Source organism: Eurosta solidaginis, chromosome 4, assembly GCF_040869045.1.
Source record: "Eurosta solidaginis isolate ZX-2024a chromosome 4, ASM4086904v1, whole genome shotgun sequence".
Lineage (NCBI taxonomy): Eukaryota > Metazoa > Arthropoda > Insecta > Diptera > Tephritidae > Eurosta > Eurosta solidaginis.
The window spans coordinates 107,687,677-107,708,156 of NC_090322.1; the positions used below are offsets into that span (position 1 = coordinate 107,687,677).

A 20,480-nucleotide genomic window follows, 5' to 3' on the forward strand; every position below is an offset into this window, starting at 1 on the left:
AGGGGTCAAATAAGTCGAGGGCTTACAAAGTAAGCAGTGAAACACTCCGCCGCCCCCTCACCGCTTTATCACCCCTCTGGTGTAAAATCTATAAATTGTTATAACTCAATATAAATTTTCTCCTAATTCAATAATTTTTGGTATCTGGCACATACAGATCGAGATCTAGACAATTTTGGAAAAAAGAGCAGCGGTCCTTCTCCTCCCGCCATCCGCCCTCCTTCAATTGTTTTTATTAGCACGCTTTTATTAGCTTTACCTGTATGTTTCTTTGTAACTCTTCATTCACTCCAACGCGCCTGCTGCCTTATTAAAATATTTCTACAATTAGCTTCGCTTTATTTGTAATCCCGTTGGGATCATATCGAGGCCCTCCCGGGATCATTTTTGGATGGTTTTCGGGATCCGTCCGGGATCCCGTCGGGGTTATTTTTGGATATTTTCGGGACTATTCCGGGATCATTTCGGTACTATTTCGCGATCATTTAGGGACCTTTCCGGCATCATTTCTGTATGGGTTTCGGGATCCGTTCGGGATCCCGTCGGGGTATTTTCGGGATCATTTGCGTACCTTTGAGAGATAAATTCTTGATGGTTTCCGGGATCATTACGGGACTTTTTCGGGGTCATTTTGGGTCCCTTCCGCCATCATTTCTGGATGGTTTTCGGGATCCGTCCGGGATCCCGTCGGGGTCATTTCGCGACTTTATCGGGATCATTTGGGGTTCCTTCCGCCATCATTTCTGGATGGTTTTCGAGATCCGTCCGGGATGCCGTCGGAGTCATTTTGGGAATTTTTTTCGACTAATACCGGATCATTTGGGGACCCTTTCGGCATTATTTCTGGATGGTTTGCGGGATCCGTCCGCGATCCCGTCAGGGTCATTTCGGGACTTTTTCGGGACCATTTGGGGTCCCTTCCCGCATCATTTCTGGATGGTTTTCGGGATCCGTCCGGGATCCTGTCGGGGTTATTTCGGGACTTTTTCGGGATCATTTGGGGTCTCTTTCGGCATCAATTCTAGATGGTTTTCGGAATCAATTCGGGATCCCGTCGTTGTCATTTCGGGACTTTTTCGTGATTTTTTGGGGTTCCTTCCGGCATCATTTATGGATAATTTTCGGATCCGTCCGGGATCCCGTCGGTGCCATTTCGGGGCTATTTGGGGATCGTTTGGAGTATCTTCCGGCACCATTTCTGGATTAAGGACCTTTCGAAACCGGTAGTTCAGCACATATACCTTTTTAAATTATGAGCTTTTATGGCCATGGATTTGCTGCAAATTATTCGTAATTAAAATTCGATATATTTTATTTTTAATATCTAACCCAGCTTTTTCGTTCTCTTTTTGAGTTTTTTTAAATGAATCCTGTAACGAACTGTTATAACTATAATTACTCTTTTTGTAATATTATAACCAACTAAATTCTCGAAAAAGCAACGCTATTTTCATCTAAAAAAATATCTTTGTTTTTAGCTAATTGTTATTTCACTTCTTTGTTCTATGAATAGTAATTCCTTCACCCCTGTCATATCAATTAATTCAACTTAAAACATGTGCCTTACAAGTTATCAGCTCATTTAGTACTTTTTTTTTACTATATTACAAAAATAAAATATATTAGACAAAACAAATTGCTTGATAAGCAGGCTAACGTGCATAGCCCATATATTTTTTCAAAATTTTCTAATTAAAAAACTTGGAAATTTTACTTTCTAGATTTAAGGATCCTCCCCACAAATGTATTAAGTTGTTCTATTTAATAAACAAAATGTTTGTTTGTTTTTGATAAACTGTTTACAAAAAATTTCAAAATCAAAGTTCATGAACATTATGTAACATACACATACAAGGACATATAAATAAAATATTGAAAACAATAATTGATGTTTTTGCTTATTTTTTAAATTTAATTTTTCATCGAAATGTTGTCTAATGATATTTATTAGAAATTTTATTTCTTTATTCGAATAATATAATTCTCTTAATAAATAAAATGAAATTAAAATACCTTACATTACTATTCGAACACGTTATTCGAAAATAAAGATTTTTGGTAAATTTACTTTTTTTTTTAGAAAAATGGACTGCCAATTGTGCCAATTTACGCGGTCATCGTTTATGGAATTAAATGACGAGGACTTGGACGATTTTTTGGTGGCGCATGGCGTATTGGCTGGGGCCATGGCATGCGGCCAGTGCTCCAACCCATGTAGACTGGTAGACGGCATGTGGGTATGCACTCGGTAGAGGACCATGACCACAACCACCAATAAAAAACGTAAGGTCGTATGCTCTTTTAAACAGAGCCGAAAAACCAACACCTTCTTTTCGGGAGCCAGGCTCAGCACAAGAACCATTTGCAAGCTTGTGGTGCTTTTTATAACGTCGCCCTACCCGAAGGTAAACGCAATAATGGAAGAGCTTAGTATATCAAAGCAAAGCTGCAGTGACTGGGTAAGCTTCATTAGAGAGGTGTTGGTAGACTGGAGCATACACAACGGGGATAGTACGATAGGCGGTCCCGGAAAAACCGTGGAAATAGACGAGGCCAAAATGGGCCGCAGAAAGTACAATCGCGGCCGAATGATAGAGGGCCAATGGGTGTTTGGTGGCATAGAGAGAGGGTCTCGCAAAATGTTTGTCTCGGCTGTCGCAGACAGGACCAGGGAAACACTTTTCCAGGTTATTAAGGAAAAAATAGCGCCTGGAACTACTATAATAAGCGATTGCTGGAAAGCATATGATAGCCTGGAGGAGCATGGGTACACCCATTTTTCGGTGAATCACTCCCAAAATTTTGTTGACCCGGTGACTGGTGCCCACACCCAAAACATCGAACGGAACTGGCGGGAATTCCGGTCCTCTATTCCCGATTATGGCCGAACAGATACAAATTTCGACGGTTACATAGCGGAATTTCTATTCAATAGAAAGAATACCAATATGGGGGACCGCATTCATTATTTATTCAAACACATCGAGGTTGTGTATGCTCCAAGTGGCTCTTAAGGCGCTAGGAATTCCCGCCGCGGTCATGGTCCCTAAGCTGAGCAACGCAACCTTAGCATGGTGAGTAAAAAGTATATATGTAAAAAAAGATGTCAAATTTATTATTCTTTCAGATAAATGCAGACATTTATTGGTCCTTTCGAGAGGTCGCAAAAGGCCCTTATCAGGGCCACCAAAAAATTAACAAAGAGATTAAATTTAACTAATTGATATTACTTTCGTCCTTTCGGGACGTCATAAGAGGCCCTTATCAGGGCCACCAAAAAATAAAAAAAAGAGCAAAAATTTATTTTTAATAACTGATCTAAAATTTTATTTTTTCTTGAGCGAACACGGTCACGAGGACGTCCACTGAAATGTGAATTGTTCGAATAATGCGATTCACCAAAATGTGATTCGTTGTTGGCGTTACGATAAAGTGGAGAGCGGCCCTCTATCCATGTTGAAGAAGTACGTAAAATTTTGGATATGCTATCTAACGAAAGACAATACATTAATTTATAATGTAAGATAAATTGGTATTTCTGAATGCATACTACCGAAATCCTGAACTTTCTCCATTATGTGGAGTACTCTCAGCTCACTGTGTAAATGGTGTTCTGTGGACATAAGAAGACAGCCCCTGCATAAGATTTGTTTATGATAATGAAAATAGTTATATTAATAAATAATAAAAGCACCACCAGCGCTACTTTGATTTCCAATGATAACGCTTATAGGATTTGGCATCTGATCGGGATCTAAACGGCGTTGGGCTTGAGCATACTGTTGCGGCTGTTGATACATACCAGTACCAGGTGCAGGTGGTTGCTAAAGAAAATAATATAAAAAAAATCATCAGCAATATTTGAAATATATTAGTTATATTAGCATACATTATAACCAGGACGTCCGGGTATTGGAGGTTGACCCGGCATGGGTGGCCGACTGGGCATTGGCGCCTGTCGAGGTTGTGTTGGTGGCATAATTTGACCCATGTAACCGCGCTGCCCAAGGCAGTCGGTTCTATGTACTTCCTAGAGTTCCTAGCAGGAATGTAATATATTTGTAACTTTTCCATACTCAAACGTTTCTCGTTTTCTAGATTTTTTACAATTTTCTAGTTTTCCTAAAAAAGAGATGGAACAAATTCATTCTTCAGAACTCATATCTGATTTTCGACTTTTACGTCGTCGGCAATCGTCCTCATCATTAGCTGCTCCATGTGTTGTATTATGTTTGTTTGTGTTACTGCTATGAGCACCACCGCTACCTTCCCTTTTGCCTTTACTAACGCTATCTTTTTGACAGTAGGAACGCAATTTAACACTAATTATTTGCACGCATCTCAAGACCATGTTGAAATGCGCTAACCACATGATAGGCGGTTTTACATGTATTCACGGAACATTGTATACAAGCACCGACTCGTGCTCGACACAAAATACAAACGAGTGCCCAACGACTCGATGGGGTGCTCGATATTTTTGTTATTGGTTCCATGCGATCAACACAACCGATGCTTACTTCAAGTATCCATAGGGCGCAGGAAACATGTGCCCAATGTTTGCCTGATTTGGTTGATTTCATGGCGCCAGCCTTATTTGGGCAGAGCAAACAGTCTGGATTAATACCCACTCAACATGTTCGACAGAGCCATTGTCCTGGTATAAAAGAAAACAATATTTTGTTTAAATTTAGTGATTGTTCAATTAATATAAAATACTTTTGATAATTAGATTTTTTTTAAGTGAACATTCGTAAGAGGCGAAAATCATTTATAGGTGGGATATGAAGTTAATTTACACATTTAACAACTATTACTAAACGCTTTCATATCTTTGTTATTTTGATTAGGTTCAAATATGTATTTTTTATTTAAAAGTAAAAGAAAAACAAACCTGATGTAATCGCTGTCATGCCCTAACATGCCTGATTTACACAAATATTGCAATTATCACAGAAAACCATTTCATTTGCTTCCTCTGAGTCTGGTGATCGACACACATCGCATATAACATTTTCATCATAATCAATGCCAAGGCTTTCCTCATTCTTCAGGATCACCTGTATTTGTTTCCAACATCGTATCTGTACATATATAAAAATATATTTCTTTCAGTACTATGTTATGTATAGATTTGTATATACACAAATTAAACAGAAAAGTAACAGCGTACCTCCAGTTCTTCGATGACGCGCTCAAATTGCGTTTCCGTTATGGAATAAGAACCATATTGCTTACGATCGGAATTGAGTAATTGCAGCGATGATTTATCGACCGGGTCATTGTCGTAGGCACATGTATTTTCCGCTTGCGTAACCACATTTGTTAGACAATGCAAATCGCTCGAGTAGGTATCGTCTTTGCTTATACGCAGGAAGCGATTTTTGGAGCTAATATTACAAAAAAGTATTAAGCATATTAAACTTGAGTGAATAACATGTAGAACTTACAGTTTAAAGTCATGCGAAGGCGGCATAATTGGTTCTGATAGCACATAAACGGTTGGCTCTGGCAAAGAGTCAGGATTGACAGGCACCTGCACGCCCTTCTCCCACTCTTGCTTCCATTGATCATTTACAATGAGATACTCGTAATTAGCCAAAGGCTCTGAATCCGGCACTTTCATTGCACTTATGACATCCTTTCTGTAAGTGAAAGAGAAAACAAATTCAAATTTTAAACTTATATGTATCGCTAAACCATATTAAACTTAATTAAATTAAACAACTTTGTAAAAGAATAACATTTATTCAGTTATAACCTTCCTTGTTAACAAGGCATCTTAGTTACGATATTTCTATTAGGATATCGCACCCCCGCTTCAGAAGTGACACAACTCAAAAAAATCAATTTCTGGTATTAAGGCATTTTTGAATGGTATAAGTTTAGTCCCATACGCTAGAAAACCGACACAACCTAAATGTTCAAAGCTTTCCGGCCCCAAGTGACAGTTTTGAACTTTGGTATTTAGCTCTAGCAAAACGTCCTGAAACGACACATTTATTGTTGTGTCATTTTTAAAATTTTTTTAAGCCAATTAATTCGAGTTGAGTCATTTCTGATAAAATTATTTAGTGGAATAATTTTGGATCACTTTCGAAAAATCCTTAAACCACAGCCAAAGGTAAGTTTCTTTTTCTGTTTCCCCTATTGATTAAAATATATATGATAATAGTTTACAATTTAACTTCGTGCTAATAACTGGCAAACATTTATATCGTTTAATCAATTGAGAAAAATACTATACTATTATTATACTTAATTTGTTTACTTTGTAGCAATGTCTGAAAGTCGCGCAAAAAAGGTGCTGGATATTTTGCCCAAGCAATGTCAGGAGATTGAGCACAACAATAAACAAATTGTGAATGTTCTTTTAGCGGAGAAAATTACTAATGATGTAGATGTATCCCCTTTACTAGATTTTCCGGAAATAAGTAAGTAAAGTTAATTATTTATTTTTTTATAGCTCAACCTAATTCAGTAAGTTTTGTAGATGCAGTGTCTTCATCCGAAGCAAGTACTATGCCTAGTTTTGCTGCACCTCTAAGTCTTCATCTTAAAAATAGCAAAAAAGAAGATATTCTATCACTCCTACATGCTAATCGCATTAACAAGTTTTATGCTGACTTTTATGAATATCTATAGTGGCTCTAATATATAAAATACTATTTATTAAATATCACAGCTAATAATCTAAAATAAGATACCAGTTTGTTCTTAGTATTATACATGTTTAAAACCTATGTATTTATTCAATGTACATATATTCAATGCATTCAAATGTATACCATACACTATGAGTTATGTACTTCTAGAACAATGGTCACCATTTAGTTGAATAATTATTGGCGCCACTTCACACGTTTTATTATTCTCTTTCATCTTTAGTTGTCGCAAAAAGATACTTCGCAAACAAACGCTCATGCGCAGAATGTTTTCATGTTTTAATATTAACAATTTATTTTGTTTAAATATTTCCTTAGACTCAAGCAATAAAGTAATATTTATATGACACATTTACGAATTACTTTTTGTGTGTTAACAGACATGCGTGCATACGTCCTACCTCATTGATTTTTCATCACCAACTAAACCACCAACAATAAGATGATTTTAGTTCTACTCATACAGCCACAGTTTGAAATTTGGTTATCCCTGTTCTAGAAGTTACTTCAAATATAAATATGTTTCAAAAAATATTATATTGTTTTCATTTTACGGTGCGTTACAATATTTTTTGTGAATATAAAAAATAAAGTTAGTGACATAACTAAAAATAATGTAAATTTTATAACCAAATCATAAACGACACAACTCATCAAAAAATAGTTAAAAAACATTTTCTGGAAAAATTATTTCTAAAATTATGCTAAATATTCTACTAAAGGTAACGATAAAGGCAAAGCAACTTGAATTTAAAAAGTGTGGTAACTTTGGAAACAAAACAAATTATGTACCAAATTTAACAGTCTCTAAATCAATGTTGTTGTTGTTGTTGTTGTAGCGATAAGGTTGCTCCCCGAAGGCTTTGGGGAGTGTTATCATGTAATGGTCCTTTGCCGGATACAGATCCGGTACGCTCCGGTACCACAGCACCATTAAGGTGCTAGCCCGACCATCTCTGGAACGATTTATGTGGCCATATTAAACCTTCAGGTCATCCCCTCCCTCCCCACCCCCAAGTTCCCTGAGGAGTTTGGGGTCGCCAGAGCCTCGTCTGTTAGTTAAACAGGATTCGCCGCGGATAGGTGATGTTGACAATTGGGTTTGGAGAAGCTATATATTGCGCTACACAGCCCCTTGAATCTGGTATTTTAGTCGCCTCTTACGACAGGCATACCTACCGCGGGAATATTCTGACCCCCTACCCCGCTGGGGTTCTCTAAATCAATATTGTTGTTTTTCTACTTATGTCACTTCTGAAGCGGGGGTGCAATATGTTGATATGTAATTTTTTGTGCAAAGCATCGGATCTACTCGGCCGAATGTCAAAGATATGTCGTTTGCTTATATCAATACGTTCTATTAGCAAAAACCCAGTTTTTTTAAGCCTAATTTCAAAAGCAACGAATATTGATAATGATTTTTTGCATGGGCCTGAGGAGACAATAAAAACATCAAACAAAAATGTATGTTTACATGAATCCGAAATCGTAAAGTTTTCGTGGTGACACTGATAAAGTTTCATCTTCAAAAAGTCTTCCAACAATACCACCAACTCTGTATCAAAGTCAAGATTATTTAAACGACTTCGTTATTGTCATGACGAGCCATTTCCTGACTGGTTAGTGTGGAGTGCCAGTAGCAATGCTTTTTATTGCCTACCATGTCGTCTGTTAAGCACCAATACTTTAAGTCGACCTAAAATTTGTTGCCCTGGCGGATATTCGAAATTCCAGGTATGGAAGAAGCTATACGATAAATTGCCATCACACGAAAATACTCAACATCACATTAAATTAGATTAGATTGATATTTACTATTATGTTTACATATTTTTTGATTTCACGATAAATTTTAAATATCACAAATTCATTTTCATTTCACAGACGTGTATGATATATATATATATTAAGTAATAAAAAGTATACATATTATGTAATGAAATGTAATAAAAAAGTATTTTAGCCTCAAATAACATCTATGCATAGCATAAATGTTAAATTCAATGATGATCTTTACAAAATCTTATTCAAAAAAGAAGGCTACAATTGATACACTTATCAACAATGACCACCTAATAACTGAAACTCCAAAGCGGAAAGAAATTGTATATAGAATTTTGGACACTATTTTATTTTTGGGTGAAAAATGTCTAATTTTCAAGGCGAAGGTGAACGAAACGATGGACATTTTTTGGGCATCTAATGTCTCAAAGCCATTATGATCCAATACTTAGACATCATTTGGAGAAAGTTAGGATTTCACAACAGCAGCACAAACGTTTACAAGTTCACTATCTTTCCCCAGACATTCAGAACGAGTTTACAGAAATTTGTGCAAAACACGTAAGGGAAACTATATTAGATCAACGCAAGATAGGCAAGTAACAAATTTTTCAATTCAAGAACGGTTTTTGACTTTCGTGAATTGTAACCAAAAAACTGGTCAGAAACTGATCTAATTTTCCATACTTGATTGAAGATTGTCGATAACGGCGCCAATATGAAAGGAGCTTACAACGGAGAACTACGTCACATTCTCGACAAATCCGAAAATCCAGAGCCGTAATAAAATCGTCAAATCCCTTACTGGCAGTAGCTGGGGAAAAGATAAAGAAACGCTCGTTACTACATACAAGCAATTGGCCAGCCGTTTACGTGCTACGCGTAACCCATATGGTCACCAAGCCTAAAAACTATCCACTGGAAGAAGCTACAGGCCTGCCAAAATACTGCTCAAAGAATCGCCACGGGCTGCCTTCTTATGTCCCCAGAACACCATCTACATAATGAGGCGAGAATACTCCCCATCAGGGAGAGAAATGAGATGCTAACCAAACAGTTCCTGTTGAATACCCAGAAACCTGGGCATCCAAACAGACATCTGATTGATGAGCCAACACCGCCTAGGGGCTTAAGGAGTCATCTCCGTAAGCATTTTGAGGAAATACGGCACCTGAGAACCCAGCCGTATGAAGCAAAAAAACACAAGCAGGTCCTTGGCGAACTCCACAAACAGGTGTCGGCCCTTTATGTCAGGAATTGCCCGGTGAATCCAGTACTCAAATAAAAGTACCCAAAACTTGTGGAGGAGGAACACATACTCCACAGGGAAACGCGTGTCACTCTTGCTCAACTTCGTTCTGGATACTGTAACATGTTAAACTCTTACCTACCCAGAATCAACCCTGACATACAAAATGTATGCCCCGCTTGCAATGTGTCCCCACATGACACCAACCATCTCTTTAATTGTAATGTGGAACCAACGCCTCTAACACCCCTTTCATTATGGTCCACCCCTGTTGAAACAGTAAGTTTCCTTGGACCCCCGTTAGAGGATATTGATGACAATTTGTGATAGGGCGAAACACTGCTACAACAACAACAAAAGTTGTTTGAAATTAACATTAGCACATTTCACACCGATTATAAAACAGTTACCTTTTATTTATTTTGAATCATTGTAACTATAAGTAATTCTATTAATTTTTCTGTACACGACCACTCAAGAACTGTCCTCGAAACACTCTAAAGGAAGTCTAAGGAAAGTAGTAGTATGACCAAGATTGACAAAAAAAGTTGCTGTTTGAGGCGTCGATTGCACATCGCATACAGGATTTACATCACGTTATTTAGACATTAACCTAAGTGCAGATCGAAGGTGAACAGGGTGATGCAAATCTGGGTTTAATAACATAGCGGACGTGCCTTAACCGTCTTGGAGACGTAGCCGCATCAAGCAGTTGTCTGCGGTTCAAAATATTGAGCATTTCCAGAGACAACCGTGGCATTTCTGAGTACCAAGTTTGAGTTTGTAAATCAGAAACTCATTCGACGGGGTCGAACGAACATTTGCGGCGGTATGCTCCTGCACAGCTACAACAACAACGGTATGCTCCTAAGAATGATTTTATGTGTAGTGTTGTGGAATAATTAAACGATTTTTTTATCCTTGCAAATACAGGCGTAATAGTTCTTGATTGCATGATGTTTGATTTTTAAATTGATGTCATTACTCTATTGCTTTTAGAAGCTCTTTAATGTCTTCTAATGTCCTTTTAGAGTCTGAAGTGCGTTTTTATAATTTTGCCTGCTATGAAACTTCTGCCGTTGTTGTTGTATTAACGATAAAGGCGCTCCCTGAAGGTTTTGGGTCCTTTGTCGGATGTAGATCCCGTACGTTCCAGTAACAAAAACCATTAAGGTACTAGCCCGACCATCTCAGGATTGGAAATTACGAGGCGCATCGTATGCGTAACTATATTGACTCCTTCTGATGGAGAGAATCAACGAAAGTGGAAGTAGGGCACCATCCGTTGCCTCCCCCGTTTAGTCCTGCTTGATTTGTATAATTTATTTGCAATCATCAGCCATATAGTCACTAGCGCTTGCTTGATACACATTTTAACTCATAGGTATGTACTTACTGGAACACTAAAAACAATACCAAACAACAAAGAAATATTACCTGTTCGACATATCATTGTATTCCCCACCCAACCGAAGTATGAATTTGAGAAGCCATTCACCAGCTGAAACTGTTTACGTGTCATAGCAGATACTCCCCCAAAATTTATCGATAAGCCAACCTGAAAACGTATTTGCAAGTTTTAGACCAAAAAATGCAAGTTTTAAAATGTGAATTATGAATTACTTGAAGTTTAATGTGTCTACATGTGCCGCGGTTGCCGCGGGCATGTGTATAAATTTCGATTATCTAAAGGTAACAAGTCAACGTCATGGAAGATAAAGCAGTCCCATGGAAATATTTTTAATGCTTCTAGGTAGCCAATATTCATCAGTTAAGCTCGATTGAAAGCTTTTCCATTTGTTTGCTCGATAAGAAATTTCTATAAGCGATATGCTGTTTCCTTAGGAATGGATGAATGTTTCGCAGGAAAACTGCCAAATGAGCGTAACTATCCCTAAACGGAACCACTATTGCAACGTGATGCTTCGGAACACAATCATTTGGCTCAAATGATCGTCCTGTCTTTAAAAACGGAGCCAATTCAGCTTCTACAATATCCAAGGACTCTAAAGTTCTATTTGGAGTTATGAGACCTTCATCTAAAGAAATGAAAGTAGAATATCAGGAATAATACGTTAAAGTTAATGTTGTTGTTATAACATCGGTGTGACAATCCTTGGTCGGAAATATCAGACCGATCCACTGTGATACTTAGACCTGACTGCCATGTGTACTACATATATAACGTTTGCTCCTGAATAAAATAGTTAGCTTACTCTCATCGATCTTCGGTGCTTTACACGTCCTATTTATAGAAGCAGCATAATGTGTATTGTGTCTTTATAGGCCGCCAAGTATTAGGCATTGAATCCATATTTGATTTTCCATTGTCATAGCCAGTACTATTATTATCGCCAATTGATAAACTAGACAATTGGGCCTCGACATCTTGCGAAAATATTGTGTGATTAACAGACAACGATTCGTTTTGTTAATTAACATATCACTGCAAATGTTATCCAATTTAGAAAACCTATGCATATGACGAATGCTATAAGAATAAAGCATATACTAAATTAGGGGGCACATACGATAAAGCACACTCACCAAAATTGGTGGCGATTGATGTTGCATTGGCAGTGGTAGCCTCTGTGCCTGCCGGACCATTTGTTGGCGTTTTTTCTACATTGCTCTCAGATTTTGTATTATTCTCCCTCTCAATGGTTGCGCTGTTGTTGTTATTGGGTTTGTTTGCACTCGAAAGGTATAATCCTCTTCTGGTTCATCGGTCTCCATATTTATTGTATTCCCGTTGTTTGATTAAAATCGATTTGTGAGCGTCCTACAAGTAATAAGTTGTTTGTTTTTTTCTTTTTGTTTTTATTCTGACATTCCGAGCAAAATAAAGGAATGGGTTCCACTTTCATTCCCTTTTATTAAGACATTTACTCTTATTCCCGTACTTACTCCCGTATGCACATGCAAATAATGATGTTCGTTAATGGTACGATAGATATGCTTATATTCTACACAATACCTGCCATGTACGTTTACAGATGAAGATGATATTTTTCCAGCTTTAGGTATGTATGTACACTTTTAATTTTGCAGCATATTTGGTAATAAAATACCATGTAAAGTAATTCCATGTATTGAGTAAACAATTACATGCAAAAGTCATTAAACGGAACAGTAATTCTAACGACAGCATGGCACTATTAATACATGTCCAAAAACATCAAGAGGGGTATCAAAAGAGGTGTTTTGGATCTAGGATCGCATAGGTGTTTTTCTCGGGTATAGTTTTGGTTTCCAAACCGTTGTTGGACCCAACCAAGTTAGTTTTTTATAAGCGCGGCCGAAAGCCACCAATGTAGAAAGGTGTTCTGCGCAAAAATACTTTGAATACCACCCCTGCTTTACGGTTTTTCGTTAATATTTTTTGAACGAGCTACATTTTTTTTCCGCCCTCAGATTATTGTTGTCGATGTCAATACGCGTCATTGGACACCTCTCTCGATATTTTTGGACGCGTATTAGCGGTGTCATGCTGTCGTATAAAATTACCAACAGAACTTATGTGAAAGTTCGCAAATCAACTTCAGTCTGCTACGAGTATCCATATATATTTGGTAATGGAATACCAAGTAAATTATTCTTTGTGTTGAGTAGCCATGTAGAATTCACTAAAAAAGAACTTATGAGACAACTAACGTTAGGTTGAACTGAGCGGTCCGTGAATACCTCACATAGACTGAATGGGTTCGTAGTGTTACTAGAAGTTTATTTAATGACCAAACTGAATAGCCTTATAAAACCCAGAACCTATGTATCACTCCTAATAGCTGAATCCTGATAAGCGCAGGGCAGGAGCACGATCGTTTCCTCCTCCAACTCGTACTTCCTACATCTGCTATCACTGACCAAGCCTAAGTTAAAGGAATGTGATGTCAGACGGCAGTGTCCAGTCAAAATCCCCTAATGAGTCTACAGCCCTCTCTTTTTAATGATAGAAGCAACTTTGTTAGCCTAAGGTTGTAAGACCTACACATTATCTTCGACCTTTAGAGCCCGCAACTAATGTGAAAGTTCTCAAATCAACTTAAGTTTGTCAAGTATTCTACGAGTTAAGTGTGACTACGTGGCTCTGAGCCCTGAGGCGCAACCCAGGTAAAATATCGAGAGAGGTGACAAAAGACGCGTATTTACCTCGACAATAATAATCCGAAGTTGGAAAGAAAATTCTTAACTCGTTCAAAAGATTTTAACGAAAACTTGAAAAATGACCGCGGTTCCTTCCGAAACCGTGGTGGGATCCACAGTATTTTTGCGCAGAACACCTTTCTGGGTTGGCAGCCGCGATTATAAAACATTACGGTGGGCGGTCCACCAATGGGGTGGGATCAAAATTAAATGCGTGCAAAATCCCTCAAATAGAGATTTACCGTTTGATATTTCATCATTCCCCGTAGTCATACTCAACTCGTAGCATTTAAATGCGTATAGAATATTTATGATGATATTATTAGAATTTATAAAGTGTTTTCTTTAATTGCATAATTAGATTTTAAGACCAAGATACAAACAAGTTTTAAGTGTAGACTCTATGTAAGGAAAACCAAGGTCCTAAAAAACGCCGATCCGGTGGCAACGCTGGCAATTTCAGGTAAAAATTTTTTCGGGCATAAGAAAAGTGGTGTGTTATAAAACAAAGAAAATAATAAAAATAAAACCATTTTGGTTGAATGTTTTGATAAAAAAAAAAGAGAAAACATGTTAATAAAATGATTAAAAGTGGTGAAGTGAGTGATCATTGCGCAGTAAGTGTTTAAGTGGGGTTTAAAGATAGGGAATTTTTTGGGGGGGGGGGGGGGGTTTTCGCAAATATCTCGAGAAGTATCAGAGATAGAGGTTTTCCGCCACCGGATTCGAGATCCTGGGGCCGAAACGCGTCTCTGGGTACCATTCTCGAATTTTTACGTCGCGTATTAGCAGTCGACCCCTCAACTAGACTATTACCAATTATTATTCAAGTCGTGGTCTAATGATTCTCAAGAAGATGTAAGTTCCTGTACAGATGAAGCATTGGAAACGCGCCATCCTCAACCAATAGATATCACCCCATTCCCACCACGTGGCATGGAAAACATTAAGCCACCTATGAAATCGGTTACGTTTAAAAAATATGATAGCTCTAAAGCAGAAGAGCGTTTGCTGAACACTCTTGGTGGGCGAAGGGCATTAAAAAAATACAACCTCATATCGAAAGTACAAATAAGGAAGCGAATTTCGCTTTAGAATATTATCATCATAATAACTCAACAAAACTTTATCGACTGCGTGAGGAACCCGAAACAGCTACAGAGTATTGTTTGCTACGTGAAATTTTTTGGATATTCCAGGTGCCTCAAACTTGCAAATTTTTCCACGTAAAAAACGAAAATATTGCTGTCAGAAAAAATGTCACACTCACCAGCATACGAACGGTAAGTCCTATTACATTTCGTTGTTGTAGCAGGGTTTGGATCTGCTCAACCCACGTATAAATTTATCAGTACACTTTTGTAGTATTTCTAAAAATTAGGTCAAGCGGTTTAATTAACCCAGAGCCTATCGCACTGTAGCACGCCAATACCATGACCTTTGAACAATGTTGTTCTTGGTATAGTAGCGATAAGGGCACTCCCCGAAGGGCATGGGGAGTGTTATCGATGTTGATGGCCCTTTGCCGGATGCAGATCTGGTACGTTCCGGTACCAAGCCCGACCATCTCGATAACGATTTGTTATGACCACATGCGACCTTCTTCGCCATACCGTCCTCCTACCCCCTAGATCCATGAGGAGTTAGGGGTTGCCAGAGCCTCGGCTGTTAATGAGACAGGATTCGCCGCTGATAGGTGAGGTTGACAATTGGGTTTGGAGAAGCTATATATTGCGCGGGAACCTGAAAGGGTTGCGCTACACAACCCCTTGAATCTGGTATTTTAGTCGCCTCTTACGACAGGCATACCTACCGCGGGTATATTCTAACCCCCTAACCCGCTGGGGAACCCTTGAGCAATCGGTTGTTGATGTTATGACTTTATAATCTCGAGCTCGAATGCATATCGATCAGATAGGTATGCCTATTCTATGATGCTATATGAGCTGTGGCTTTCGAAGTTGAATGAACAATCCTGCGCTGTGCTTTCGGTGGTGAACCTAAGGCTGACTCCGTTGCCTCATCCGCGACCTTTTCGCATTCGCTGGATATCCCTGCAGCGGAAGTACATATTATATTATGCTTAATGTGCTTAAGTGCTTTTCCAGCTACAAAAACGGATTTTAAAATTGTATGTCCATGATAATATATTTAATATAATCCATTCTTTTCTAGATCACCATTGTATCAATGCTTGATGAGCACTTTCTGCCATATATACGAATGGTGCAAGATTTACGCAATTTCGGTAAACTCATTTATGCTGCCGACGATTATACGCCACCAAATACGCTGAGTTGCTTGCTTGCGAGAGAGAATTGCTTCTACAAGCCGATTGCGAAGTTAATACTGTTATAAGTTTACATCATAAGCTGCAACCGACATTCGTAAAACTTGCACATTTACACAATATCCATCAGCAGGCAATTGTAAGTACACGGCAATTGCCTGTACATATCGCAAGTGTTCATTTGCTAGCCGCTTTAGTACATTGCAATAGAGTTGCAATTACATCGACTGAAGCTAATTTGGCAATGTCATTATTTTTTGCAACAGTGAAAGTATTTTTAATGATTGCCGATACTTGGTGGACAGAGGGGCGTTTAGATGATTGGCATAATGAATTTATTATTGAACGAATCGACGAACAACCGGGGCAAAGTATACGAGTGCGTGAATACAGCAAGAATAAGGAGAAAGCATTTTTTGTACCAACGCAAATTTCTAAAATGATAATAGAAAATAGCTTTTTCAATTGCTATTGGAACATTCACTCGAAGCCGGTTGCACACAAAATCTGTTGTATGAAATTAATCGCATCGGTGAGTTACGCACTGCATGCGGTGCAATTGAGGATAAATTGTATGATGTTTTCATCGAAATATGTGCGCATTTTACAAAAACAAATTGTGCAAGCGAAATGGTGAAGAATCAAAAAATGATAATAAGACAATTGAAACGAATGGTGGTGGAGAAAATGTGGATGTTGTGGATACCGCTGTGGAGTCAGCTGGATTCGATAATTGCTATGCAGATGATAAAATACTCAAAAAACTCACAACAAATGATGATTTTCTACTACTCGCTTTTACAATGAATATGAATTTATCAGACACTGAAAAAGGCGCTGGTGGAGATCAATACGATGCAAGCGAAGCAAATACTATGAAAAATGCAGAACCAACCGCTTTAGCGATATTCGAGCAATTTGAGCAATCTAAACATATTTTACCTTTGGAAGAAGTAGTTTTAAATGTGTTAAGTCGTATACTCAAAACACGCATTGCATTTCCAAACACGTTCGTAATGCGTTTGTATCGTGAAGAGTTCGATATTTTAAAACATTTGCGTAATATACGTAAAATATATTTGTTGGAGGCGAGTGATATAATGCATCAGTTTTATAGCAAACTATTTAAGCAGGTATGTAATACAAGATATCACATGCCATTAGGCATTTTAAAGCAAACTCATATTGATGATTTACAAACAAATTGCTCTAGTACATGCATTTAAATATTTCTTTTATTAAAAGATTGAATTTGGTGACGAATGGGCTAATGATTTCTTACTAAGCACACAATTAGATGACATAATCTGTGCTAAGGGATTAAGTGCAGTGCTTGTTCGTATTAAGTACCGCTTTCAACACCAGTTTGTCATATTAATCATTATAGTATATACCTATGTTTTGTTTAATATAAATTGTTATTTTTAATATACTTAATACTTATATCTATATATATGTACATTTCAGTATGCTTAAAATGCTTACGAAAACATTTAGTAATGAAGTATTAAAAGAATAATTCCAATTTGATCGGCGGTCACCGTGGTGTGATGGTAGCGTGCTCCGCCTACCACACCGTATGCCCTGGGTTCACACCCCGGGCAAAGCAACATCAAAATTTTAGAAATAAGGTTTTTCAATTAGAAGAAACGGATGCACGGGTGTATTTCTGCCATGAAAAGCTCTCAGTGAAAATTCATCTGCCTTGCAGATGCCGTTCGGAGTCGGCATAAAACATGTAGGTCCCGTCCGGCCAATTTGTAGGGCAAATCAAGAGGAGCACGACGCAAATTGGAAGAGATGATCGGCCTTAGATCTCTTCGGAGGTTATCGCGCCTTACATTTATTTTTATTTTAATTCCAATTTGAAATAAATGATATTGATCCATATATAAGAAAAAACAATTTGCTTAAAAGTTTATGAGCACATTCGATTTTTTTTCGAAATCAAATGGCTTAAATGCAGAAAAAATCGAAATAATTTTAAAATGACACACGATCTAGAAGTTTTAAAATGGCTATCAAATCGTTCCCGAGATGCGAGCAGCTGTTGTTGTTGTTGTTGAAGCGATAAGGTTGTTCCCCGAAGGCTTTGGGGAGTGTTATCGATGTGATGGTCCTTTTCCGGATACAGATCCGGTACGCTCCGGTAACACAGCACCATTAAGGTACTAGCCCAACCATCTCGGGAACGGTTTGTATGGCCACATTAAATCTTCAGACCATCCCTCCCTCCCCACCCCAAGTTCCATGGCTGCAAATCATTCAATAGGCACGGTTCGCTTAGCAGCCTGGCAGTTCTGGGTAACCGCCATCACACCGCCCGGCCTAAACCTCGACGCCATAGTTGAGCGCTATGGAGTTCGGCTGAGCCCTAACACCAACAACAAGGTGCCTGCCATTATCATCGACAATTCTCCCCAAAACCTTCGGGGAGTGTCTTTAAAGCCATCAGAAGTTCAATAAGCATGAAAGAAGAATTTGTGAAGTGTAGGAGCATTCCGAAGACAGCGGCATAATTTAGCGAATGACGGAAAATACTTCTGCCGCGAATGTGTTTTTATCGAAACCAACCATCCACTGCATTTAAAATATCAACAGAACAAAGACTGCGCTTTCCGTTGTTGCTGTGGTAAAGTCCTTGACTGAAACTATGTCGGGCTTTTAGGCTTCCCCGAAGGTTGTAGGGCAGTTCTTTGCGGGTTAATGGTACGCCATATTTCAGTTCCGGTACCAGCACCTTTTATTACCAGCCCGCCTGAATCAGGAATGATACTTTAGAACAGGAACGCCTACCCAGGGATATTCTAAAACCCTTAACCCGATCGGGTTGAGATTCGGATTTTTCAATGCGTTCAGGTATTGTCTAGCATTTCTAACTGATGCGACTTGTTAATCTGCTAGATCAGTACGATGACCGTTTTGAAGGTGTTACAGATACCTGCCGCATTTCAGTTAGCGTCTAAATCACTTTTCCACCTTGCGCTGAATGCCGCGTTTCACTCTCAACCTAGCACAAAGAAGGTACGGATCCTGCTTATAGAAATCCGAACAACTGTAGCAGAACTTCGAACTGTATCCTTCTGATTTGCTTGCTTGACTATACGCTTACACATTATCATTTATATTAAACTTTTTTCACATCTCCAGGACAACTGAGGGTTTAAGCAACTTGAAGTACTACAGCAACAACAACAAATAAAATTGTTGGGAGCGTTGACAGCCTACGACTTCCTGTTGTAGCTATAAAGACATTCTCCAAAGGTTGTGGGCGCGGTTGACAATTGGGTACGGGGATTGTGAAGCTATAAAGCTTTGTATTGGGCTTATAAACCCCTTGATTCCGGGCGTTCTACCCTTTGCTGTATAAACCCATAATGTTCAGGTACTGGCATCCTCAGCTAAGACATTTCACGTTAGTTTGAGTGTTATCTGTATATATAGCTGTTTAATGTTAATAGGGGCAAATCGCGATATGAGTATGTCGAAAGTCCCCCCTTTCTTACATTTTTTTTGTCCAGCTATTATTGTTCTCTATAACAACACTTAAACCTACTCGATTTAATATGAATTTAGTGTCAAAGTGCTCATTTGCTCATCTCTTACCACAGCAACTCCAAAAGCCTTCTATATGATCTAGGCGTGGCGGGTATTCACAGCATGATCAGTTATCTCGTTCAGTACTGCCCCGTATCCCAATAACATAAGCAATAACGCAATGTAATAAATAGAAAACTTGTCAATTTGTTTCTTTTTTACTAATCTTACCTGGACAGTGTGCGGTTGGGGTTAGCGCAAAGCATCGCTTAAATGCGTAAGCAAAGTGTTTCCACAAACAAAAGTGCATCTTCTTTGGCCGATAAACGTGGGTGTACTTGCTCCAGCACCTTTGCAACATTAAACAAATATAGTTTAATTGTATTATTTCTAACATACATATGTATGAAAGTTTTTGCATTAAATAAGTATAAATAGACATACCTTTTTCAAGGACGGTATAAATAATCCTTTCCAGCGCCCTGCGTTATTGCTTTTTGTAAAAGCATAGCCATCATCATCGCAGCTGCTTATACAGGAGGTATGATTCTGCGATGAGAACATTTCGCCGTTCTAATCATACAGCGCTAATGTCAGTCGCCAATAAAAACACCACGAACAACAACCACCACGACCTACACTGTTTGGGTTCACTTTGCTGCTGCAAACACACCTCCGTCACAATAATTAATGGAGACCATGGATGGGTATCTCAACAAGAGAGGCTATTTTATTGCACACATAGCCGTTGTTTTACACCGAATTTTCTATCATTTTTTTAAATTTGGATAATAAATCTTAATGGTATGTATTT

The 20,480-nt window shown here is 38.3% G+C and overlaps 1 protein-coding gene and 1 pseudogene across 12 annotated transcripts; one reads left to right on the plus strand and one right to left on the minus strand.

The window, feature by feature from the left end:
• Positions 1–3,299: 3,299 nt before the first annotated feature.
• LOC137250116 (PHD finger protein rhinoceros-like) lies at positions 3,300–14,212 on the minus strand. Of its 12 annotated transcripts, none has more exons than XM_067782419.1 (11): positions 12,674–14,207; positions 12,244–12,598; positions 11,913–12,187; positions 11,320–11,735; positions 11,134–11,254; positions 5,451–5,645; positions 5,174–5,390; positions 4,895–5,084; positions 3,890–4,657; positions 3,551–3,824; positions 3,300–3,489 (listed from the first exon to the last, which is right to left on the minus strand). In XM_067782419.1, the coding sequence occupies exons 5-8, from the start codon at positions 11,142–11,144 to the stop codon at positions 4,917–4,919; spliced, it is 591 nt and encodes a 196-aa protein (XP_067638520.1). In that variant the 5' UTR covers positions 11,145–11,254; positions 11,320–11,735; positions 11,913–12,187; positions 12,244–12,598; positions 12,674–14,207; the 3' UTR covers positions 3,300–3,489; positions 3,551–3,824; positions 3,890–4,657; positions 4,895–4,916. The 12 variants fall into 12 exon arrangements, with proteins under 12 accessions (XP_067638520.1, XP_067638523.1, XP_067638518.1 ...); XM_067782422.1 differs by having other exon boundaries at positions 12,244–12,478; positions 12,604–14,207; XM_067782417.1 differs by having other exon boundaries at positions 3,890–4,122; positions 4,183–4,657; positions 12,244–14,207.
• Positions 14,213–14,321: 109 nt separating this feature from the next.
• LOC137250112 (gamma-tubulin complex component 5-like) lies at positions 14,322–17,557 on the plus strand (annotated as a pseudogene).
• The last annotated feature ends 2,923 nt before the right edge of the window (positions 17,558–20,480 follow it).